This window comes from Rutilus rutilus (assembly GCF_951802725.1).
Source record: "Rutilus rutilus genome assembly, chromosome: 8".
In the NCBI taxonomy this organism is placed as follows: domain Eukaryota; kingdom Metazoa; phylum Chordata; class Actinopteri; order Cypriniformes; family Leuciscidae; genus Rutilus; species Rutilus rutilus.
The window spans coordinates 42,278,663-42,305,529 of NC_140222.1; the positions used below are offsets into that span (position 1 = coordinate 42,278,663).

Here is a 26,867-nt window from a genome sequence, read left to right on the forward strand (position 1 = left end):
TTTCTAGCGATTAATATTTCAGCGTGAATTTGGACCAATGAGATTTAACCGTGGGTGGGGCTACACGACACAACTGTACACAACTGGATAACAATAATGTGTAGTATGTACTATGTGTAGTATAACAAGTAGGATGTATAGTATTCATAAAAGAATAGGCAAAAGTACCTGGGTGATCTACTAGGCTACATCGTCCAAATTACATTCCTACACACATCCATAGAACATACTTTTTTAATGGTCGTGAAGTTTTAAACAAATGTAGTATCTAGGCTAGTATACATACGCAACTCTTTTACATACTATTACATTATTCTCCAAAAGGACAGAATAATCACCATAAAAGTGTGCTATATTCCTAGTCTTCAGAAGCCATCCATTTCCCCCCACCAAATTTAATGAAGATATTCCACTTTGGTCTGAGCTCTTAAATCTTTTTAATTGGCCTGGCAGAAATATTGCTCTCTCCCGAACTGAATGTGATTTGAGAACACGAGGAAAACGCAGTGTGGTTTTGGGATTTATTTTTGCATTTTTGATGCACAAAAGCTCTTCACTCCTAGAGGAATGATCATTCGGGAAGGATCTTGATCAGGGAGTTATTGGAGAAAAGAGGCCGTGTAAAGTCTTATGTTCCCGTGGGCTTAAAGTCATCTCGGGTTATAGGCCTGCAGAGCTCAGATTATGTAAAGGATTCCTGCACTGGTATTGTTGAGATCCTGCAGTGATGCGAGACACTCAGTTAGTCTCAGGTCTGTGGCCTGTGGGAGAATCTCTATGTCTGGCTGATAATGGTCGCACAGGGGCTGTTGACTCGATCATGTAATTACAGGCTGTGATTAATGAAAAGCAGAGGAACGCTCCGAGGTCGTCTGGGTTTGTCTTTAGTGCTGAATCAGTGATCGCTGGCATCACCTCTGGACATCACCATGTTATCGCATTTCAAGTTACTGCATGTTAAATGCCATTTAAAGATCATGTGTGAACGGGCCCTTTCCTAAAATACCGGTAAATCAGTTCTGGGAATTTTAAGGCATGAGAAGTTGTAACATTACCGGTATGAACAATGCATCGCAGTTCTGAGAAAAAATATGTTTCTAGCAGTTACCTCAAACTATCAAATATCTTCTTTGTGTTCTGTAGAAGATGAAAAGTCATACAGGTTTGTGACGGCGTGAGGGCGAGTAAATGATGACTAACCCTTGCAGTGCATTATGGGTGTTGCAGACACCTCATTTTGAATGCAGTGAGATCATGATATAAATTCTGATGTGGGATTACAAGCCGTAAGAAGAAGAGTTTGAGTTGGTCATCAGATATTGGGTCCTGGTTTGCATTCGCTGTTGTCTTTTCTCACTGAGCCTGAAGTTGCAGACGGGCTGATGTGTGTGTAACAGGAATGAGTGTGACGGGCTGATGTGTGTGTAACAGGAATGAGTGTGTCGGGCTGATGTGTGCGTAACAGGAATGAGTGTGTCGGGCTGATGTGTGCGTAACAGGAATGAGTGTGTCGGGCTGATGTGTGCATAACAGGAATGAGTGTGTCGGGCTGATGTGTGCGTAACAGGAATGAGTGTGACGGGCTGATGTGTGCGTAACAGGAATGAGTGTGACGGGCTGATGTGTGCGTAACAGGAATGAGTGTGACGGGCTGATGTGGGGCTGATGTGTGCGTAACAGGAATGAGTGTGTCGGGCTGATGTGTGTGTAACAGGAATGAATGTGAGGGGCTGATGTGTGTGTAACAGGAACGAGTGTGACGGGCTGATGCGTGTGTAACAGGAATGAGTGTGTCAGGCTGATGCGTGTGTAACAGGAATGAGTGTGACGGGTTGATGTGTGTGTAACAGGAATGAGTGTGTGTTGGTCTGATGTGTGTGTAACAGGAATGAGTGTGTCGGGCTGATGTGTGCGTAACAGGAATGAGTGTGTCGGGCTGATGTGTGCGTAACAGGAATGAGTGTGTCGGGCTGATGTGTGTGTAACAGGAATGAGTGTGACGGGCTGATGCGTGTGTAACAGGAATGAGTGTGACGGGCTGATGCGTGCGTAACAGGAATGAGTGTGTCGGGCTGATGCGTGTGTAACAGGAATGAGTGTGTCGGGCTGATGTGTGCGTAACAGGAATGAGTGTGACGGGCTGATGTGTGCGTAACAGGAATGAGTATGTCGGGCTGATGTGTGCGTAACAGGAATGAGTGTGTCGGGTTGATGTGTGCGTAACAGGAATGAGTGTGTCGGGCTGATGTGTGCGTAACAGGAATGAGTGTGTCGGGCTGATGTGTGCGTAACAGGAATGAGTGTGACGGGCTGATGTGTGCGTAACAGGAATGAGTATGTCGGGCTGATGTGTGCGTAACAGGAATGAGTGTGTCGGGTTGATGTGTGCGTAACAGGAATGAGTGTGTCGGGCTGATGTGTGCGTAACAGGAATGAGTGTGTCGGGCTGATGTGTGCGTAACAGGAATGAGTGTGACGGGCTGATGTGTGCGGAACAGGAATGAGTGTGATGGGGCTGATGTGTGCGTAACAGGAATGAGTGTGACGGGCTGATGTGTGCGTAACAGGAATGAGTGTGTCGGGCTGATGTGTGTGTAACAGGAATGAGTGTGACGGGCTGATGTGTGCGGAACAGGAATGAGTGTGACGGGCTGATGTGTGCGTAACAGGAATGAGTGTGTCGGGCTGATGTGTGCGTAACAGGAATGAGTGTGTCGGGCTGATGTGTGCGTAACAGGAATGAGTGTGTCGGGCTGATGTGTGCTTAACAGGAATGAGTGTGACGGGCTGATGTGTGCGTAACAGGAATGAGTGTGTCGAGCTGATGTGTGTGTAACAGGAATGAGTGTGTCGGGAATGAGTGTGTCGGGCTGATGTGTGTAACAGGAATGAGTGTGTCGGGAATGAGTGTGTCGGGCTGATGTGTGTGTAACAGGAATGAGTGTGTCGGGAATGAGTTTGTCGGGCTGATGTGTGTGTAACAGGAATGAGTGTGTCGTAAAGCGCTGTCCTGGCAGAGGTCAAAGGGGGTTTGGATATCAGTGCACTTCTCTCTGTTATAATCAATGCAGCTGTCCAACTATAACACACTCTCTCGAATCCTTGCTGTGTGTGTGTGTGTGTGTGTGTGTGTGTGTGTGTGTGTGTGTGTGTGTGTGTGTGTGTGTGTGTGTGTGTGAATCTGGAGAATGAACAGCAAGTAGGTGAAAACAGGAGTTGAAGAGAAGGACTGTCTGCAACAGTGTTGTTTTGGTAATTGACTAGTCTAACTATTGCTTGAACAATTACTCGACTATTTGGCCGATTAATGCAACAATTCATAATCAACTTTTCAGCTTTTGCCTTCAGTTCTTGCTTAGCTGGGGACATTTAATATTCAACAATATTATTGATCTTCCTGCACTGACAGCATTATATGAGAACTGAACAGGGGTGTGTTTCCTGTACACCGCTGTTACTCGCTGTTACTCGCTTCTTCACTACCATAGTACGACGCATCGTTGGAGAAATCAACTAGCTCGTCACGACTGTTTCCCGAAACCGTATTGTCGCAAATTGGTCGTTCAACCACGTTGGTTAATGATGTCACGCAGGTGTTGGAGTAATAACTTCTTTTAATGAATCTGTTTGAGATCGAATTAACGCTAGATGTTTTGCTATAAATTACGGACATGCCATCTGACGACTAATTCTCAGTTTTCTCATATTTTGCTTTATTTCCAGATTGAATCATAGGCTCATTCTAACATAGTAGAGCACGTTCACACATGCACACTCTTCAAAAACGACGATTTAAATCTCTTGACAAACTAAAAGACGTAAATTACATTTGTGTGTATTCTAAATAAAAGATATAGATCTGAATGTCAGCTTGCTTATTTTGCTCAAGATAAGGATTTATTGAGTCCACATGTCATGTTTTGGGTTTTGTTTCTTGTTCTTGTCATTGTCATGTTTCTGTGTGTTGTCATGTGATTCCCTGTTTGTCATATGATTCTGCCACGTGTCTTGTCATTGGTTAGTAATCGTCTGACCATTGTTCACAGGTGTTCCTTGTCTTGTAATTAGTCTGTGTATTTAAGCCCTCATGTTTGCCCTATGTCTTGGTCGAGTATTGAAGGGTTCCTGTCTTGTTCTTGTTCTTGTTCTTGTTCTTGTTCTTGTTCTTGTTCTTGTTCTTGTTCTTGTTCTTGTTCTGAGTTTCCAGTTTCATGCCTCCTCATGCCTTTTTTTGATCACGTTTTGTTAGTAAATTGCATTTGGGTTCTCATTTCAACTTGCCTCCAGTGGACTAAATCAAGCCAGAAGGCAAACTAGAAACTCTGCTTCTAACCACAGGTCGAGAGCTGTCGCTCCAAACACACAACGTTGCGATGCTGTTTGCGAATGTTCGTTAGCACTATGGCTTCGGGAAACACAGACTCGTTGAACTGCTGAAAACGACAGAACTTGCGACCATAGTTGGCTAGCGATGCTTTCGGGAAACACACCCCTGAGCTGGACGATGACATCACGGTATTCTCCAGAGCGGCTATATATATATAAATGAACTAAATTAATAACTTTTTTACAACAAAAACTACTGAACTTATTTAAGCTGGACTGTGACGCTATTTTCTTCTAGAAACAAACTTTGTTGCATTATTTTCCTGTGATCTCTGTAAAGCTGCTTTGAAACACTCTCCAACAGAAAGTATGATAATCTCAGGTACTGTTTATGTGCTTTATTTAATGTTGAAAGCTTCTGTGTGAGTTTGAATATCATTTTGTGTGTTTTTTATAGCCGTACTGAAAGCAACTCCCCTCAGATCTTCAAAATAAATAAAAGTGAACAAGAACGTTCAAATTGTCAACTCATTGTTATTAGACAAGTGTATTCTATGACAACAATTGCAACTCAGTTTGTATTTTTAATAACGTATGATGTTATATTCAATATTCCTCTTCTGATTGGCTGTGATTTTTATAGTTTCCCATATGGGTGTAACAATATATCGTGTCACAATGTATCGCAATACAAAAATGCAACAATATGTATCGTGGATATTTCACTCAAAAGGTAAATTACTTTGCCTGAAAAAATTCAAGTTTAGAGAGTTTTAGTGTCAGTACTACATTAAACTACTGTATATAATGTTGAATATAATGTATAATAATGCAATGGGGGAATATTTGTGGGCCTGATAATGCCAAATGTCTGATGTTACCAGTAAAAAGTGGCTTACATTATTTTAAATATATCTAGTCAGTGACCGAGTGCAAACATATTCGTCTGAAATAATCCTGTATTTTCAGCTTCAGAATCATGAATATTGTTATTCTGGCGTCTCTATTGTCCTGTGCTTTGGGTTTCAGCACTAAGTCCAAGCCTATTCATTTACACACAATGAAATGCCAAATTTAGCATTTTAATCAACAGTACATTTTTTGTTAACCTTTTACCATATGTCTTTGAGTATCGCAATAATATCGTATCATGAGTTCGGTATTGTGATATGTATCGTATTGTGAGTTCGGTATCGTGATATGTATCGTATCGTGAGTTCGGTATCGTGATATGTATCGTATCTTGAGTCCGGTATCGTGATATGTATCGAATCGTGAGTTCGGTATTGTGATATGTATCGTATTTCAGTTCGGTATCGTGATATGTATCGTATCGTGAGTTCGGTATCGTGATATGTATCGTATCGTGAGTTCGGTATCGTAATATGTATCGTATCTTGAGTCCGGTATCGTGACATGTATCGAATTGTGAGTTCGGTATCGTGATATGTATCGTATCTTGAGTTCGGTATCGTGATATGTATCGTATCATGAGTTCGGTATCGTGATATGTATCGAATCGTGAGTTCGGTATCGTGATATGTATCGAATCGTGAGTTCGGTATCGTGATATGTATCGTATCGTGAGTTCGGTATCGTGATATGTATCGTATCATGAGTTCGGTATCATGATATGTATCGAATCGTGAATTCAGTATCGTGATGTGTATCGTATTGTGTGTTCAGTATCGTGATATGTATCGTATCGTGACATGAGGGTATCGTTACACCCCTAGCATAGTTGCGTCGCGTCTGGTGTGGTCACGGTGTTATCATGCATGCTAACTTATAATAAAGGCACAATCCTTAAGAAACATCTTACCTTATAATAACTTTATAGGTCAAGTTACATATTAAAACAAAAAAAAGTGTAAATCAGTTAAAAACAAGATTGTCCCCTTAATGTATACAGTGATGGGGAGATTACTTACAAATTGTAGTTTATTACTGAATACAGATTACATTATATAAATTGTAGTAACGTAATACATTACACATTTAGGGTCATATAATCTGATTACTTTCAGATTACTTTTACCTCACTTATCCTCATTTTTACCTCATAACTTATGTATCAGATTGATTTGAATAGGATAATTTTTTACCATATTGATTAAAAAAAATACAAAGAGAAAGAAAATGTATTACATTTTTTGTCATCAACCAAATGAAGGACACCCACATCTGTGTCTGATATTAATAGGACCATGTGGATTAGATATTGGACTGCTCTGCACACCCCCTTTTATGAAGTATGGACACAGTGAATTTGATGAAAAGCAACGTTTGTTGACATTTGTTGGTCTGATACCTTTAGGCTGTGTATTTTCAACACACTTGGGAAAGATAATAGTTCTGTAAATTGTGCAAGTGATCTCTCTATTGACTTTCATTGTTTGCTTAAGAACAAATCAGAAGCCAGTAGTGTGACCTTTGCTATCCGTATATCTGAACTCACACCACTAGACTGATGAGACAGTCTGGACGGGACCCTAAAGCCAAAAACACGCTCTACGCAAGTCCCTGCTGACCTCACTGAAGCATTCTTGTGTTATTTTGATGGTTGCAAACCTCAGTGCTCAGTGAGGTGAAGGAGTATTAGCTTCTGTGGCCTGGGGATGAGTTTAGAGATGAGAAGGCATTAGCATGTTGTGCTTTAACATGCGTCAGCGACGGACCCGAGTACTCAAAAGTGACAGATGCGTGATTTGACCTTTTACTGAATTTGAAATTCAGAAGAAACGATACAAAAAGGTGTCCCACATGCTGCTTTTGATTTGTCTTTTGTAAGACTGCGACTAACTATTATTTTGAATATATTCATGAGTATATTTTGATGTGATTTTCACAAAAATTTAATGGCCCCCAGAATATTTTGTTATATGAATATCTCAATATATGAAATGTGGGAATGTAGGCAAGTTTCATGTAAAAAAAAGCAAAATTTCAAACTTTCAAAATTTTCCTCTTTCTGCGCTCGCAAGTTTCGATTATTTTATATTAGAGCTGCATGATTAATCACAATTAACATGAAATGTCGCTTTGGATTCTTGTGATTATGAAATCGCAAAGGCTGCGATTATTTTTTGATGCGCAGCTTGTCAGTGAAGTACGGCTCAGTAAACGCTGCTCCACCTGAAAGCACTGCGAGTTTGAGTCACTTATAACGTGCATTTGAAAAAGCATTTATGAACCTCTTGTCCAACAAAAGACAACATGTATTAAATCAATCTGTCGATAGCCTCGTGGGCAGATGCGCCGACATGTAGCGCCGTTGTGCTTCGGGCGACCCGAGTTCGAGTCCCGGCTCGTGGACCTTTCCCGATCCCGTCCCCCCTCTCTCTCTCTCCCACCTCACTTCCTGTCGAGCTACTGTCCTATCCTAATAAAAGGCAAAAATGGCTAAAATAAATCTGAAAAACATTTAATAAATCATTCAAAGCATTTCAGTCTTCTGTTTATTCAGCTACAGACAGTATGACGTGTGTTATCTAGGAAAGAGTTAATGGATTAATCGCTTGATTATTCCTCGATTAATCGGATAAAAAGCCTGAGTTTATTTATTTTAATGGGAAAAAACCCATTCCACACCCTGCCCAACACTTCAGTGAAGTCTGCGAAGTTTAACGGAGAATCGCTTGCTGTCAGGAGGACGAACCTCTGTGCAAAATGGAAATACTCGGAAATACTCGCAAAATGGAAATTTGTAACATTTACAGATAAGGATATAACTAGTGGTCGACCGATATTGGTTTTTTGATGGCCGATGGCCGATATAAAGCCGATATTTTTATATATATTTATTTTAATCAATATTTAATAAATTAGAAATAAATTAGAAAACAAATCTTTAAAATAAACATGCTTTTATACTTTAGATGACATCTTCTTGAATCTGCAATCCTATTACAGTATTTTTCACAAAGTAATTGTTTAGAAATATATGAATATGTGAATAAAAAGAAGGTAAACACTGTAACAGGGCACTCAGTAATCCGGTAATTTCGTGCTGGTAATCATATTTTTTCAAATAAAGACAAGGTAATGCTAATTTTACACACAGCGCAGTGAAAACGATATGAATATGACACAGTTGGCAACTGGTTATATATCAGCATATTTCAAAATGAAGGATTTAAAGTTTTCGCTCGCGTCTCTTGTGAAGCTGATCTTCTGTTCGCATTCACTCACTTCGCACGGACCGACCGTCACTTACAGACAGTAATGCACACTTCACAAGATATCACAGCTGGATTCCATTAAATCTGCAAGGTTTGTGAAATTAAATGTTTATTAGATATTCAGAGATTTGTTTAAATGACGTAGATGCGCATTTGCTGAATGTTGACGGCAAATGATAAAGTATTTTAGCCTGATTGTTTGCCTTTTCTGTTACAAATAATATAAACGCAAACGCTTTACTTTACTTACTTCGCATACCATTTACTTTCTTTGTTTACCAGTTCTGTCTAACAAAGTATTAGATATGACTGACAGAGATCGTAAACTAATGAAGATGGAGAATGTGAGTGAGCGCTGTGTTCTCAGCGCCGCCCGTCAAAATAAAAGTCCGGAGCGCCGTCAAAATAAAAGTCCCGCTTCCAACACATCGCCAATCAGAAAAACTTTGGCCTTGGCGATATATCGGTCGACCACTAGATATAACTACATTATGCGCTGGGAAAACATGTCTCCAACGCATTAGACTGCACACATCATGTTTAGGACAACTTGGGTCATGAACTTTTATTGCGGAAGCTTAATCTGTGTCCTCCACTCCACCTTATAGTACCACTACCAGGACTTTCTTAGGTAAGCACTGTAAAATAAAGTGTAAGCCAATAATAATACATTTCAATGACTAGTTGTAGCAGCCCTATGTTTAACTAACTTGTTTAGCTTCTGAAGTCCAAAGTACACTGTGTTTTTTACGCGTACGCTAGCAATTATACACACAGCCCTTCAAAGTATACTCCATACGACATGTACGCATACACAGGTGATCGACGCATGCGCATTACGCCAAAGCACTTCCAGTACTTTCACTTAAAGTTGTACAAATGCTGGTACTTTCTATAAGAATTTTGCGTCAAGTGGACTTGACTGTTGTCAGAAAAGACAAGAGTGACCATAGAAAAATGCCGCTTAGCTCCCCCTGTGGTCACACTGAGAATGCAGTGCATAATGTGTTGCATTTGAGAATGCGATTATGCATGAAATCAGTGTTTTACATTTGTGTATCTGCGTATGTTTCGTCTTTAGACGGTAGAGTATGGAAGTGAAAGTGAGGCAGAGATTGAACAGAGCCATCATCATCATCAAAGCTAATGCGAGTCAGATGGCTTTGGAGAGCGCTTGCATTGGAAGGCTTTCTCTTTTACAACAGTTGCGTAAGAGAGGGAAGGCTGCGAGAGAAGGGAGTGCTTTTAAAGAAACGAGCGTGTGTGTGTGTGTGTGTGTGGAGAGGGGGGATGTGCAAACGGAGGTTGTACCTTGTGGGAATGTTGTGTCCAAGGCAGTGTGTTCATTGTCATGCTAAACCAGGAATGCCGACGCTGTGTCATGAAAGCCTTCAGTTTCATTTCTTCTCTCTTTTCTTCAGGATATTTTGTTTTTTGAAACATCTGTGACTCCTGATCAAACTTAAGCGCTCTTCCAAAAGCAAGTGAGCTGCCTGGCTGCCTTCTAAGGGCCCTTCCTTACACAGTGTGCGTTCTCTAGATGCAGCGCAGCAGAATCAAACCGAAGGCTTTGAGAGTCAAAGATGTCCGTCTGGAATCTGGCATATCGACGGAAAATTAAACAAAGATGGCAGAACTCTAACTGAAATGTAGCTGTAACTTTACTGATGGATGGTTTCTCAAACCGATCTTAGAACGGACAAACAAACAAATATTGGGTAAAATATATCCATAGAAATTTAATTGGAGCTATTTGTATCAGTGTTTATATTTGGGTCTTTGATGAACAAAAAGTGTCCAGGATAAAGAAAAGGAAAAATCTGTGTTGGTGGTTCAAGAAGAGCTGGAGTTTAGTCTAGCTATCAAGGCAAACTAATAGCATACTGTATTTTCCTGACACCGTGAATGAACGTGAGTGTACATCTTCATTTCAGAAAGTTGTTGTGGAGTCACACTACATGACATTTAACAATCTAAACATTGCCTTGTGATGGAAAGGTCAAATTATCTGCTATTTTAAGAGAGCTCGACACACACAGTCATGAGGGTCTGCAGGGGGTCATCTCTATGATATCATTTCCTGTTTTAACTCTTTTTTTTTTTTCTTGAAGTTGATTGCACCACATGACTTGAATTTGGACAAGTAAATATTTAAATATTAAAAAGCAGTTTTATTAAAAATGTATTTAATTTTTTTCTAATTATAATTATAACATGATCTCAGTGAAATAGGATTTTGGACATAGTTCTGCAGTCAGGTTTCAGGTCAACTAAGGTCATGGTGAAGCAACATTTTTAAGAGAATCTGAGAAAAGCTCGTTAAACTGTCGACACTATATAATATGACCTTGTGAAAAAGAAGTGCATTAATTGTGTTGAATATGCACTTGAAGTGTGCTTAAAATCTATTTGTAATACTTGTGTGTGTGTGTGTGTGTGTGTGTGTGTATATATATATATATATATATATATATATGCGTGTGTGTAGCAAAGTTCTTTGTTATGGGAAGAAGGAGGCGGGAGCCGGCGTACGTTCAAATACTTTAAAATAAAATAAACCAATACAAAATGAAAGTAAAGACAGCAGCCCCTCACGGACGACTGCTGCAACATATAGCCTAATAAAACAGAAACACAACACAACATTAATCCAGGGCTGTCTTCTCTCGATCTTCACTGTCGTCGCTCTTCCTTTATCCGCTCCTCCGTGAGATACGAGACTGGGGCGTCGCGCAGGAGTCGCTCATCATCAGTCACACCACCGGCCTCGTTCTGCTCGCATATTTTTATTTTATTTTAAAGAAACTACTTTCAGATAATATAATATTAATGAAATAAAAGGCCACTTAAGTGCACTTTCTTGACCATGGGCCCTATCACACAGGCGGAGCAATGCAGCTCCAGGGACGACACAAGTGTTTTGCTAGTTTCAGCCCGACGCAGTTTTCATTTTCACGTCCTGCGCCACATTGTTTAAATAGCAAATGCATTTGCGCTCATCTGTGCCCCATGGGATGCTGGTCTGAGAACCAGGTGTGTGTTCAGGCGCATTGTTGGAGCGTTGCTATTTTGAGGAACTGAAATAGACTGAGCCATTGACTTACTGAACCCTGCTCTAAAGTCAAGCAATATTTTTTTTGTTATTTAAAGAGCGATTTAGTAAAATGCGCCTATAGGCGGGTCCACAACGTGCATACACTCTGCTTATTACACACAGGGACGCACGGCAGCACACAAACTTGCCAAATATGAAAAATAAAAGGATTACAATGTAAAAGATTATTATTGTGTACAGAAAGATATGGTGGAATCCGGCTTGTCCTGTAGATGGTCTCGCTTTAACCTCACACACACACACACACACACAGCTTTTACCTTGCGCACGAGCAGATCCGTTTCGTCTCTGGAGACGCGTTCAGTTTTTCCGCTTGCAAATTCCATCACGTAAATAGCGTATCCGCCGTGGCGCGAGCGCAACTGGCTTTTAAAGGGAATAGAAGATGAGACTCTGATTGGTTTATTTCACGTTACGTCCAAAACACACCCATTACTCATTAAGAGAATAGTGACAACACTTTTAGACCATGCACCGGGAGCGCCGACCATTTATCCCGTCGTTAAACTAGCAAAAGTGTACTTTTGATATCACGTTACTAGGGCACTTGCGCCGATTGTTAAAATCAGGCCCTAAGTTTCTAAACACACTTCAGTACACTTTCAAAAAGTGCACTTTGTAATAATGTCACATTAAAAAGACTATACTAAAGCACATGCAAAGTACTTGATTATAATTTTAACCATCTTGCGTTGTTTGATATTACTAGAAATACACCGATTGCTATTATCTTGGCCATTCCGATTTCCTATTTTTTTTGTAAAGTGTGACCAGCCAATTCCCATTTTCTTTCAAAGAGCAAAACTTGACAACATATGCAAACAATAATCTACCTTTCTTCAATGCAACATTTTATTTTCATAAAAAACTATTAAAAAGACAGTAATAAAATAAGAACAAATAAACAAATTTCAAACAACAGCGCAAATAAATGCAATAGAATAAAGAGAGAAATTAAGTAAACACGACTTTAAGTTTTTCAGGTGGGAATTCAGGTAAGAAATACTATGGAAATTAAAGTAATCAAATGTACAATAACACTGGATAGTCTTCATTGTAAAAATTAAATACAGATTAATGCTTACAATTAAAGTTACAAAAGTTATTCAGCCAAGAGCAGAGAGAGATTGTATTTGTCTTTTGTTCGTTTATCATCATGACAGACATCAGCAGGTTTATTAGGCTGCTGTCACTTTAAGAGTTTATGCACGGGTCCAATATACTGTTACACAACTTGCGTTATCTTTCTCAACTAATTAGGTTCCAAAACTGACTGTGTTTAACTGATATACTCACCAAGACTCATCATTCATGACATCATTTTGTGTGTACTTGGCCGTTTAAGCGCAGTAAGCCACTCATTTTGGTACTTGTGACTCACAAGCTGTTTGAGAGGCGCTTTTGATGTGAGAGCGAAAGCTGCGGGAATTAGTCAAATTATACGCAACACAAGCATTATTTAACCAGAGCGAATGAGGATAGTATTCTAGTGTGCATATACTAATAATTCAAGAGCAGTATTTACAGAGTGATTGAGTTGGGCCTGTATATAAGCCTCCTGAAAGTGCAAAATCTGCTCCTGGGCAGCGTTCAGTATCATGTGTTTGGATCATTCGATACCTCGCTGACTCACCAGTTACACTGAATGCTGATTGTCAAGGCCTGCATTGGGCTTTCTGCCATTGGGCTCAAAACGCAAGATAATGTGGATCCTAGTTTCGTTTCTTGAGGCTTGAGGAGTGACTTATTCCACAAACCTCACGGTCTGAATGGTGCCGGTGTAAAAATAAGGGTTAGGAGTCAGATTTGGCTGCAGTGTTGAAGTGTGCTCAGGACGAGCAGAGGGAGACGCCAGATTTGAAGTGTTAAAGACACTTTTTTCGTGTTGAGTTTGCTCAGGGAGACGCCAGATCTCTGCTGACTGAAAGCTGTCATTGCCGTTATTTTGGGCGGCCAGATTCCTCCCTGGCATTAGGTTGTCTTTTATCAAAGCTCTGCATGCGTGTTTTAATGTCTTCCTTTTGAGAATAAATGGTTGCGTTTTGCAAAGTTGAATTCTGCTTGCATTGATGTCAAAAATGGTTTTTCATCCAAGACATCACTAAGACCTGCCAGTTTCCTTATTCAACTGCAAAAATAGAAAATAAACCAAATTTTATACTATTACATCCATAAAAGAAAGTTATGTCTTTACACCCAGGAATGTTTTGTGGTGCAACCAACATGCAGAGAAAAAACAACAACATAAAACAGGAAATTATATCATAGAGAGGACCCAGGAGACCCTCATGATTGTGTGTCAAGATCAAAAAACATCTTAGATAATTTGAGGTTTTAATGACAAGGAAAGGCTGTACAATGTCATGTGGTGCGACTCTTCGAAAGCTTAATATTTATGAATTAGGAATTCCTGTTATTTCAAAAAAAGCTTTCTGACTTGACAAATATGCTTAGAAACCTTTATAAAAGTAATGATTAGGATGGGTACTCTTAACGTGTATTCAAGATGTAAAGAAAATATGTTTTGCTTTTGTTGCGGCAAATAAAATTATATCACTGAATAAGAGACAAACATTTCCAATTGTCTTTGATTAGGGACTTGCAAAGGGACTGAAAATTGGTAAATTTCCAGAAACCTTCTGAAAATTTCCCCAAAATCCTGGAAAGTTTCCAAAAATTCTGGAAAGTTTCTTGAAACTTTGCAACCCTACTTTACATTATATTGAAAGTTCTCTTGAAAATGCCATAAAAGTTACCTCGGTTATATGGTTTCAAAAGTTATTTATGAAACCCAGAGTACATTTTTAGGAACTTGACACTAGATATTTCTATTTTTTTACTATTTTTTTTTTAAAGTTATACTGTATCGACAGCTTTTGTGGAATAATAACGTACCAAAAATACAATTATTTTGACTTTGTGCATGTTCATCTGCCTAGAAAAGAAAGTCCCTGCTAAAAGATGATTTTGGACAACTTTACAGCTCAAACAATAAATGTTTTTTTGCTGAATAAATGAGTCAAATTTAACGGAATATTCTATGCTTCACATTTACGCTTTTAAACCATCCCATAAACCATCATTACTGTAAACTGGGATGAGTGGAAACTAACATCATGCCACAAATGCTGTTGATAAAGCTTGAACAGTGTTGAACACTTGACATTCATGCCCTTAAACTCCCCTTCATTGTGAGGCGGTGAAGACGGCGTATATTGACCAGGGTAAATGGATGAGATGTTTATTGGGTTTCCTTAAAGTCGCTGTGTGGAACAATAGAGGAGACACAGTGGAAGTAAGACCACGAGGGAAGGACTTTTCTCTAGCGTTAGAGTTTTATTGTGTTATAAGACACAGGTCATCCTCAGTTCACCAAAGTCACAGGATGTTACTGTACTAGTGACTCAGCAATTATTCCCAACAGACTCTTCCAGTCACTGATTTCTGGACACTCTTCAATTCAGTCAGTTTGTCTTGAAAGTCCTAACATTGTGTTCCTTGTCAGGGTAACACTTTGTGTAGTTTGTGTTTGGGATGGGTTCGTAAAATTCCCCTTACCTGTTTTGTAAATGTGTGTTATTGATCTTATTGTAAATGACTCATCCATATATTTGACCTTGCAATGTTTTATCTAAACATCATGGAAGTAATCGAACTGGACCGTCCAGTGAAAACGACAGACTTCTTTCAGGTCACGCATTGCAGGACTCCAATCTTTTAGTGTGTTTAAAGGAACACGCCGACTTTCTGGGACTTAAGCTTATTCACCGTATCCCCCAGAGTTAGATGAGTCCATACATACCCTTCTTCATCTCCATGCGTGCCGTAACTCTGTCCGACGCACCCACCGCTAGCCTAGCTTAGCACAAAGACTGGAGGTAAATGGCTCCAGCTAGCATACTGCTCCCAATAAGTGAAAAAATAACGCCAACATTTTCCTATTTACATGTTGTGATTAGTATAGTCACAGCGTGTATGAATAACAAGTTCACATGAGACACAGCCATCTTCTAACCGTATATATACTGGGAATGCAGTTGGAGTAAATCACTCCGCAGAAGTAGCGGTGCTTCGCCTTCTGAGAATATAGTTCCCAGTATGTATACGGTTAGAAGATGGCTGTGTCTCATGTGACATGTATGGACTTATCTAACTCTGGGGGAATGAGCTAAAGTCCCAAAAAGTCAGCGTGTTCCTTTAAACCAAGCGGCAACCTTCCTGTCTCTCTCTTGAATCCAACACTGAAGTGACTTAAACTGCAGTTCATCGGCTGGCCACTAGAGACAGGCTGCAGAAGAGATTCAATCCCATAGACTCCCATTTTAAAATGCCCAACTTTACAGCAGAAAAAAACATGTTTACCGCCTGGTACTAAAAGTGGTTTTGGTCTATATAGCTAATTTTTCCCTTCATGGCGACTGTGAGGGGGGTGAATTTTTTTATAACTCATCCGTTTAAATTATATTAAGCCTTAAAGTTCTGCATAATTAAGGGCGTGGCCACTTGAGTGACAGGTGTATTGCCGCTTCACTACTAGCCGTTTGTCTGCTGTCTGTTAGCGGCACGTCACCTCAGCTAATCCGCCTCTTTGCCCACTTTCGTTTATCCGCGAGTAACGCGCTGCCAAGATGGCGACGGCCGGCTCCGCCCACTTTGGCCTTCAAAAATGCTCTTCAGAAAGCATCCATATCTTTTTACAGTCTATGGTTTAAACCAAGCTCATGTTCGTCTGCCTCCACTTTTGAGACACATCTCAACATATACGCTAGTCCCGCCCTAATGCAGTCTTACTGTTGCTGAATTGTGGGATTTGCTTGATATTAAAAAGTTAAACGAAAGAGAACTCAATTCAGTACTCCGTTCTGTTTTTTCTGTTCAGTTTTTTATTACAGATTTTTAATGTGTTTTTAATAATTGTTTGGAGATTTTTTTACTTGCATTAGTTAGCCTAATATGAGTTTTTGCTGTGGTATCGAAATTGGTATTGTGAAATTTGACTGGCATCTAAAATGTTTAAGCGATGAATTATGAGATGCAACTTCTCTGTTTCAGCATATTAACAACAGCATACTTTAAAGTCAAATGTATATATTGCGCTTTTCACAATACACTTTTCAAAGCAACTTTACAGAAAAAACAGGATGTTAATGTTCATCTTAATATCGTCAAAGTTGCATTTAGCTTTAATATAGTTTATTTTAAAGCACTCTGTTTCATGTGGTCTTTGTTAAAGTTCCTCAACCGGTTAAACTTCCCATTATTTGGCTATTTTGGATTTTGATGACTTTCAGGTCATGATATGATACAGTATGTAGCGAATATTAGCTCATTGTAGGTTTCAATACAGCGATAGTGTGGAAGCCGTGGTTTCTGAGGCTTTGACGGACTAGTTAGGTGTGTGTCTGGATACTTGAGCAGAAATAAAGTAAAGAGCATTGAAGAGTTTAGACATACACACACACACACAATAATTCCAATAGTAAAGATTCAAGGTTAACTAATGCACTGTACAATGTTTACTGTACATCGATGAGGAAGGAGAGAAGTTTTGTGCCCTTGCATCTGATTTTAATGTGAGCAGGTCTTGATTTTCCTTAATTCTTATTTTATTGATTGTTTTATTGGAGATGGGAAGTCATTTTCTACAAGGCCTTTCCATTCTTATGTAGCTTAACCAGTCATATAGTTTCATGACGTTGAAACAGAGGGCTTTTATGATGGCCGAATCATATCAGATTTCCTCTGGTAGACACAGTCTCAGGTAATGAAGCTTCGCTCGTATGGACCCAGCGCTGCGCTGGTAATGGATTCTGGTGTAAGTGCTCTCTGTGGTTTGGGATGAAGGTCTTCCACTTTATCCAGGAGCTTCTTTATATTTCTGATATAGATCTGTGCTGTGGTCTAGCTGAAGTTAACTAGCGCCCGCGCTTATTTCGTCATGTTGATGTTGCTGTTTGACTGAGCTCAAAGAGTCAATAACAGAACCAGGGAATTAACAGCATGAAAGTTGCTGGGAAACGGAAGTTGTGATAGTCTTTTCTTCCCTATTTTGACAAATATCTGAGAGAAACAGCTTATCAAATAAGAACGAATGTGGGCGGGGCTTGATTTTGTCTGGTGGGGAATTGATTGGATGGTTGTGGTTTGCTATTGGTTGGATCTCATGTGATTGACAGGTTATAGCCCCGCCCTCGTCATCAGAGAAAAGAAGAGCTGCCAAATTTGATTTCATGGTGACTTTAAGAATTTAGATGTGTTCATATAGGATTAATTGTTTTAGTGTGTGTGTGTGTGTGTTCAAAAACAGCTAGCCGGAGTGCCACGAAATGTTAAAAAGTTAAACGATATATATGACTCTGTGTTATCTTAGTCCTGGGACGATAGTGGGACGTGATGGGACACAAGACGCAGCTTTTAAAGCCTTGTTTATACTTTCATCTAGCATGTGGTACAATTTTCGTGAAAGTTACTTTTAAAAGTAATGCATCACAATATTGCGATACTCCCTAAAAAAGTAACTAATGCTGTTACTTAGTTACTTTTTATGGAAAGTAGTGTGTTATGATACTTCTGCTTTACTTTTTCTCATCTGGGCAGGGCTTGCTTGTTGGTTTTTTAATAACAATAAATGTAAAGGCCCAATGAAATACTCATGGAAATGCAAATACACTCCTGTACAGTAGAGGGCGACGCTCAGACAAACCAGGAGAAGAAAGACTTAAAAAAAAACACTTACCTCAAAAAAGAATTAATGAATAAATAAATAAACATCAGTGTGATGTTTATCTAAAGTAATTTTTGCTTATTAGTATGGTTGAATTGTATAATCGAAGGTCAGCAGCAAAGACATTGGTTAATAAAGTAAGATTAAATACATAAAGTATTTAACATGTAATGATTGCAGGACTGCGTTAAACTCGTCAAACATTTCTTGGAAAGATTTAAAGATGGTTTTAGAAGAACATGGAAACTTATGAGGATTTTTAATAAAAAAAAAATTGTATTTCATGTTTTTTAATTAACAAATATAAAAGAAATGACTAAATTAAAGCTATTATATAAATAATAAATATATTAGGAATAAAGATAATATATTATGTAAAGATACTAAACTATGAAAGTGCATTATCTATAGTACAGTTATACAATAAATATAACAATAATTTTACTGGGAAAAATAACATAAATGGGTTCTTTTTCTCAGCCATGACTTCTACTCATAGTTATTTTGTTTATTTTCATCCATAAACTCAAAACCAAAGCAAACAAAGAAATAAAACAAAAGTCTGCATATATAATCAACTAAATAAATGAACCAAACAAACCATAGTGACCAGAAAGAAGTCGGCAGAAGCCACTGCTCAGTATTAGGCTACACCTGCACTTCTCACAGTTTCTAAATGGATGTTCATTCAGTCTCTCAGTAACTTATTAATTATTAATTATTAATTTATCCACCTGATAAGCATCTCAAAAACAGAATATGGCCATTCAACAATATCTTATCAACAGCTCCGCAACAAATTATTCAACACAAAATTCAAAGAATATAACCTTGCTTTAAGTATTTTTACGTTTCCGTCATCAGTGTCGTAACAGACAATAGCACGCCTGTATATTGAATACAAAAATTATATTTACACTTATGTTTTATTCACTGACCGCGTGTAAATATTGGCGAAAAAGCTGTAAAATCTGCATTTTCATTTCATCTGTCAAATTTATTTTCTTTCTTTTCACTTTTTTTTCCACATGTACTTTGTATTGAACACCCTGTCCTTCCTCTTCCAGCACACGTCTGTGGACGGCTATGCGGACACACCAGCCCCCCCCACCAAATCAGCGAGTCGCCAGAGTCTCCCGCGCTGCAGGAACTCGGTGGCGTCCATCACGGACGAGCAGCCTCACATCGGGAACTACAGACTGCTCAAAACCATCGGCAAAGGCAACTTTGCCAAAGTCAAACTAGCCCGCCATGTTTTAACAGGAAGAGAGGTGAGCGGATACGGATGTGCAGATGCATATTGTGCTCGTTTTAGGTAATGTGTAAGCTTTAAGGGGTCATCGGATGCCCGTTTTCCACAAGTTGGTGTGATTCTTTAGGGTGTTCATGTAAAGTTTGCTACACACTTTGATTAAAATTCCTCAATGGGTGTGTAAAACAACACCCTTTACCTCCTCAAACACAGCTCTGCTCACAGCGACCCGTTTCAGTGCATGTCTCTTTAAATGATAATGAGCAACTGCTCACCCCACCCCCCTCTTCCATGGGGGGTGTCGATTGGCTGAGGGCAGAAATATGCTAATACGGGACAGTCCGTCAGTAATCGTGGGCGGAGCATGAGCATTATGACATCACAGTGCTCAGAAAATCCAAACGCTTGATTATTGAGAGTGTTTAGACTTTTTGAGGGTTAAAAAAAAAGGAGTGAATGGATTTTTTTCATTGTATGGTGGTTGTGTCCACACACTGCAAAGACACATTTATATGCAAACACCATATAAAAGTGAATTTTGCATCCGATGACCCCTTTAACTTCGCTTCGGCCAGGTGGTGTTTACAGTTTTTCTCAGTCGCTTTGGTGCATTTCTCACATCACTATTTACATTTGCACAACAGTTAGTTCAACCTCCACAACATTTATTTGTGCACATCATAGTAGCAGTTTCTCATTCCTTCCAACAAACTGCAAATGCTTTTGGACATGCATCACTTGCTTTCATACAAATCTCTGCTGTTTTATAACATTATCATTTGCTTATGTCATGTCAGTCAAAATGAACTATACTTGTGAATGCTGAATAGTCATTCCATATAAAACTAATAGTCCTCGTTTCATTGCTTGAGTCATTACATACAAAAATGTTGAACTAGTTGTCAAAATCTGTCAAGCTAATTTTACACATTTTTTTTAATCTTTTTTTTTTTCTGAAAATGTCTCCTAAATTGAACAATTTCTCTCAGGTGAATCTCAGCTTTCACTGATGAGGAACATCTGGATGTGCATGAATGATTACAGTACTATGTATGTTGTATGTTCAGTTCAGTTCCAATATGTACTGCAGTATTGTGTACAGTTGTGCACAGCTCTACCCAAAGGGAGTTTATGTTTGTTGTAAATAAGGGTGTATTTTTTCTTTTGCACAATGCTGTGAACAAATTAGAATTACAAAGAGCACATGCAGTAAAAATGTGAAACATACATATTCAGTGTCTTGTACTCAGTTACCTCACTAAATACAGTAATGTGTAACTTTACTGTATTTTTCAAATGGCTGTGCAAATAGTATATAGTGCTGTCTTGAGCATGTTCAGGTAGTGTCAACAAGATCTGACTTTTTTGCATGGGAAAACATTTCCAGAGTAAACTGTCATAATGAAAATTGAAAACATGACAAAGCCATTTGACTATCTTGTTCATAAACAATGGTGTCAGGACTTTTCATCTTGATGGCACTGACACTTTCATTGACATGAATACTTGCTTTTGAGGAATGATCTATCCATTTTGAGCAAGTGACACGCTTTTGCAGGTTATCAACTAGGTTTTGCAGTTTGTACTAATTGTTTTGAGAACTGCATTAACTGTTGTGCAAATGTAAATAGTGATGTGAGAAATGCACCAAAGCGACTGAGAAAAACTGTAAAGCACAGGGGGCGGAGCTTTAGATTCTAGAGAGCATTTGATTGGACAGAAGATGTGATGAGAAGCTGAAGTCCGCAATGAAGTCATAAAAATCCCTGATCCAGTTTAGCGGAAGTGAGAGACTTAATGCTTATATCTCCTAACTGCGGATGTTGTCATTGTTTTGGATCACACCGGCTTATTCATAACCTTAAGGCCCTGTGTTCACCGAAGCGTTTTTCACATGGCTGGCGTATTTTTCCAATTGTTTTCAATGGGACCGCTGCGTTTTTTAAACGCCATGAGCAAAACCGACCCAACCGTCCAATCACAGTGGAGGAGGGGCGTAGCTAATACCACACCGACCAACCGCCACATTCTGCTTGTACAACGTCAACAGATGACAACAACTAGCATAATAACGGGACGAAATCATTTAAAACAAGAGCCAGAGAAAATTTTAACATTTAAAGCGCCGACCACAGTTTGTTTTTTACATGACGATTGTGTGGGGTAAATCTGAAATAGATGGTGCACTTCTAATATACCAGTTATTTCACAAAAACAAATCACATTATATTAGTCCTGTTGACCTCTTGACCCCGTGTGAAGCTGCCCTCAGGTGTCCCTCGTTCAGGGAAGATGAAGAGATGCTTTAGCTCTGAAACAAGGACACTCATCTAGTGCTCGAACGCCATGCTCGGAGAGATGATGACAGACTTTAGATATATAGGCTTTATATGGGAATCTATAAATATAAACATTTGACAGTAACACAGTGTTTGTCTTTCAGGTAGCGGTGAAGATCATTGATAAAACACAGCTGAACCCCACAAGTCTACAAAAGGTGAGACTTCCATGTTTGTTTGACTTAATTTTCTGACATGTTCTTTTGTGACTTTCATCCAGTTGCTATCAAGTATTATAAAGGTTAATTAAGTTTTTGGAAGTAATTAATAGACTGAAAGGTTAATAGCCTGGGATGGAGAATTATAATTTAAATACAGGCGAGACGGTCCCCGTGAACGCTTGTGTGGTAATTATATCGATTATATGGATATGTCGGTTTGACGTCACTAACTTCGTTCTGTGCGCTTTGTGTGCAATGTGCATTTGACCATACATGATGGTGCGCTTGAGCAGGATATGATCTCACTGCTGAACTCAAACCTGAGAGGACGCTTTACTGGACGGAGGATCTGGATCAGGGTTTATCAAGTCCAGTCCTGGAGAGTTGAGCTTCAACACCAATCCTGGGCACTGCTAACATGTTTAATGGATGGATGGACAGACAAATGGATAGACAGACAGATGGATAGATTGGATGGATGTATAGATGGATGGATAGATAGATAGACAGACAGACAGATATATAGATAGATAGAGAGATAGATAAGATAGAAGGATAGATGGATGGATAGATAGATAGAGAGATAGATAGATAGATAGATAGATAAGATAGACGGATAGATGGATAGACAGACAGATAGATAGATAGATAGATAGACAGACAGACAGACAGACAGACAGACAGACAGACAGACAGACAGACAGACAGATAGATAGATAGATAGATAGATAGATAGATTGGATGGATGGATAGATGGATGGATAGATAGATAGACAGACAGACAGACAGATATATAGATAGATAGAGAGATAGATAAGATAGATGGATAGATGGATGGATAGATAGATAGACAGACAGATATATAGATAGATAGAGAGATAGATAAGATAGATGGATAGACAGACAGATGGATAGATTGGATGGATGGATAGATAGATAGACAGACAGATATATAGATAGATAGAGAGATAGATAAGATAGATGGATAGATGGATGGATAGATAGATAGACAGACAGATATATAGATAGATAGAGAGATAGATAAGATAGATGGATAGACAGACAGATGGATAGATTGGATGGATGGATAGATAGATAGACAGACAGATATATAGATAGATAGAGAGATAGATAAGATAGATGGATAGATGGATGGATAGATAGATAGACAGACAGATATATAGAGAGATAGATAAGATAGATGGATGGATAGATAGATAGAGAGATAGATAAGATAGATGGATAGATGGATGGATAGAAAGATAGAGAGAGAGAGAGAGAGATAGATAAGATAGACGGATAGATGGATGGATGGTACCAGTGTATCGATACTGTGGAAAATGAGTATTGAAACCATTCAGATATTCAAAATTGATAAGTATAAAAAAAATCGATATTCTTGACAATAACAGATAGATGGATGTTTTAACATGTGCATTGTTAGCATGTTACTGCAGCGGTTTATCACGTGTCTAGCATGTTCATAAAAAGACAGAGAAGTCCTCCGTATGAGTGTCCACTGAACATTTAAATGTAATATTTCCATCCTTTCTCTCATTGCAATTCATCCCAGTGGAGATTCCCAATTCATCCCAGTAGAAATTCCCAATTCATCCCAGTGGAGATTCCCAATTCATCCCAGTGGAGATTCCCAATTCATCCCAGTGGAGATTCCCAATTCATCCCAATTCATCCCAGTAGAGATTCCCAATTCATCCCAGTAGAGATTCCCAATTCATCCCAGTGGAGATTCCCAATTCATCCCAATTCATCCCAGTAGAGATTCCCAATTCATCCCAGTGGAGATTCCCAATTCATCCCAGTAGAGATTCCCAATTCATCCCATTCATCCCAGTGAAGATTCCCAATTCATCCCAGTGGAGATTCCCAAATCCGTCCTGAAGCGCTGAGCTCTAGAGCTGTTATTCAGCCGGTCTCCACTTCATGCACTTTATGAAAGACAGCATTAAATGGCACTTTGTCAAGCGTAGATTTCTTTCCTTCCTCGAGGCATTTCTATCCGAGCGAGTTATATCAGAGAGTTATATCCCCTTTCGTCTTTTTCTTTTGTTTAATAACCAATGCCACAGAATCACACTATTCCTATTGCTTGATTCAGCAGCGCAGTTTAGTGTGTGTCTTTTAAAGCTGCGGTGTGTGATCCCTGCGCCTGAAGCGGTGGCTCGCCGCAAGATGACCTGAAATCAGTCAAAATAAGAGACTCAACAACTGTAGAAGAAGAAGAACCGGAATTCTGGGAGAAATCCTGGATATATGAGGAAAAGTCGTAGATCATGTGATGCGATTCGTATGAGATGCTTGGAAAAGGCATGGAAATACACATTTTTATTTTTATTTTATCAGGTAGAATTGAGTAAAAATAGATTTTTAAAAATGATCCGGTAAATCACGATCAACTAGGAAAAACTCCCAACAACTTGGAGTCAAAAATGTTGATCCAGAAATGGATTAATAATACTAATACGTTTCCTAAAAATTCCCCTCATCTCCCATTGTTCATTGTAAGGAGCGTTCGAGGGTTATAAGCGAGTCTTAAACGAGTTCCCTAAGGATTTCAGAGATGTGGTCTTTAACGAGACGAGAACGATCCGGGATCAGATGGTCACGCATGGCCAAATGACTTCCGTTCAGTGACCTTTTCCTCGACTAGCATCCTCTCGCATAGATCAGCCTCCTTCCTGCAAGGGCGTCGGGATCATGCTTTTCATGCGTCGAGACTTTGGTCAATGATTTGGTTGTAATAGAAAGATGTGTTTCATTTCTGTACAGCCAATTATAATCTCATTTGAATATGTTAATGAGGCCCCTCCTCCCTGTTTTGATTGACGTGCAACATTAGCGTCGCTTGAACAGATGGACAGTGAAACCTACACTGATCTCGCTCGCCTCATGATTAATGACCACACACACACACACACACACACACACACTGTCATAGCTTGTCTGTAAATACAGTCCCCCCCCCCTCCCCTCCCCCAACATGATCAACACAATCAGCGTTTATTCACCTATTTGTAAAAAAAAAAAGTACAAGTACGTTTCCCTAAACATTCCCCGTCCTCCGTTGTTCAGTAAGAGCACATTTAGAAATTCCAAGTGATTCTTAATGAAATTCCATAAGGATTTGGGAGGTGTGTGTTAAAATCAGGAGAAATCACTTTACAACATCATTCGTCATGAGCGAGTGTGTGTTCAACGTCCACGAGTGACAGGGAACTGCTGTGATGACGTGTGTGTAAATCAGGGGATTGGGAAGCACAAACACACACACACACACTACAGGAAGTGACACGCTTGTCAGTGTCAGAGAGGAATGTTGCTGTGTCTGTTTTTAGAAATGTCTCTGTAAAAATAGAAGCTCTGCTGATTGTTTACCAGAGCCGACTGCCAAGAAGAAACACACTTTCTCTTTCTTTTCCTCCTCGATTTCCCTTTTTATCCCATCACCGTTTTTTTTCTTCTTTTTTTTCTTCTTTTTTTTTGCCTTTTCAAAGGACAGGAAGGACACGCTCATCGAGACAGATAGAGGTCAGAGGTCACATGAGAAGAGATCGCTCACAAACCTTATGATTAATGGGTCATCAAAATGTTATAAATCTCATTAGATTATGTGCACTTTATCAAATGCTGTAATCAATTAAAACTCAAACTATTGTGAAAGAGGTATTTGTTTACTATTTCCATACTATTCTCATTATGCAAATTAGCAGAGGCACTTTATTAGGGTTTGCAAAAGGCCTTGACATTTATTCTTATTTTCAACAAATTGTCAAAGGAAGTTTCAAAAATGCTCATTATCATAAAAAAAAAAAAAATGTTTTACAGTTTTTAACTGTAAGATTTAGAAATGACTGGAAACAGTTTAAAAACCTTATTTATATGATTAGTTATTTTATAGCAAACAAAGAAAGAAAGACAGATAGTAACAGCTGCAATGCTAAAACGGTGTAATTAATTCGGGACCAAAATGTTGATTTGTAATTATTTGTACAAATATGTTATTTATAAATGTATCAATAACATGATAATTCAGCTTGACGAATGCACTCAACATTACAATTACTGTAAAAATGTAGAAAGTCCAATCATTTAACTTACATAAAAGACTATGGTTCATGCCATGAACATGCTCAGTTTTATATTAGATAAAAGCTTATATTTACATTTATAATAATTCTCATAAAAAAAAAAAAAACATGGGATTTTGGGATTGCAAATAGAAAATGACAAATACATAAGTAATAAAATCTCATCAAAACTTTTTAATTATTATAGAGGTTGACTTTTAAATAAATGTACGGTAACACTTTAGGGTCCAATTCTCACTCTTAACTAGCTGCTTATTATCATGCATATTACTATGATATTGGCTGTTTATTAGTACTTATAAAGCACATATTAATGCCTTATTCTGCATGATCATATTCTACATCCCTTAATCTACCCGACACCTAAACTTAACAACTACCTTACTGACTATTGCTATTAATAAGCAGTAATTAGGAGTTTATTGAGGAAACAGTCACAGTTAATAGTGAGAATTAGAGCGTGATCTAAAGTGTGACCAAATTTATATTTAAGATATCATTGTTGCCGGCTCATATGAGTCTTAATGTTAAACATGAGATGTTAATGTAGTGTTGGTGTATCTCTAGAGTGTTTGTGTGGCTGAAACACAGAGGTGACATTCCCACATAGATCTGTGTGTGATCCCAAAAAAACACAGAGCAAACACACTCCTGTGGCGA

The 26,867-nt window shown here is 38.9% G+C and overlaps 1 protein-coding gene across 3 annotated transcripts in view; it reads left to right on the forward strand.

Moving 5' to 3' along the window:
* Positions 1-26,867, forward strand: part of mark1 (MAP/microtubule affinity-regulating kinase 1) — a 59,867-nt gene that overhangs the window by 1,051 nt on the left and 31,949 nt on the right. For all 3 annotated transcript variants that reach the window (XM_084415950.1, XM_084415948.1, XM_084415949.1), the window contains exons 2-3: positions 19,414-19,617; positions 22,042-22,095. In XM_084415950.1, coding sequence (XP_084272076.1) covers positions 19,414-19,617; positions 22,042-22,095 — 258 coding nt within the window. The remainder of the gene's footprint in view (positions 1-19,413; positions 19,618-22,041; positions 22,096-26,867) is intronic.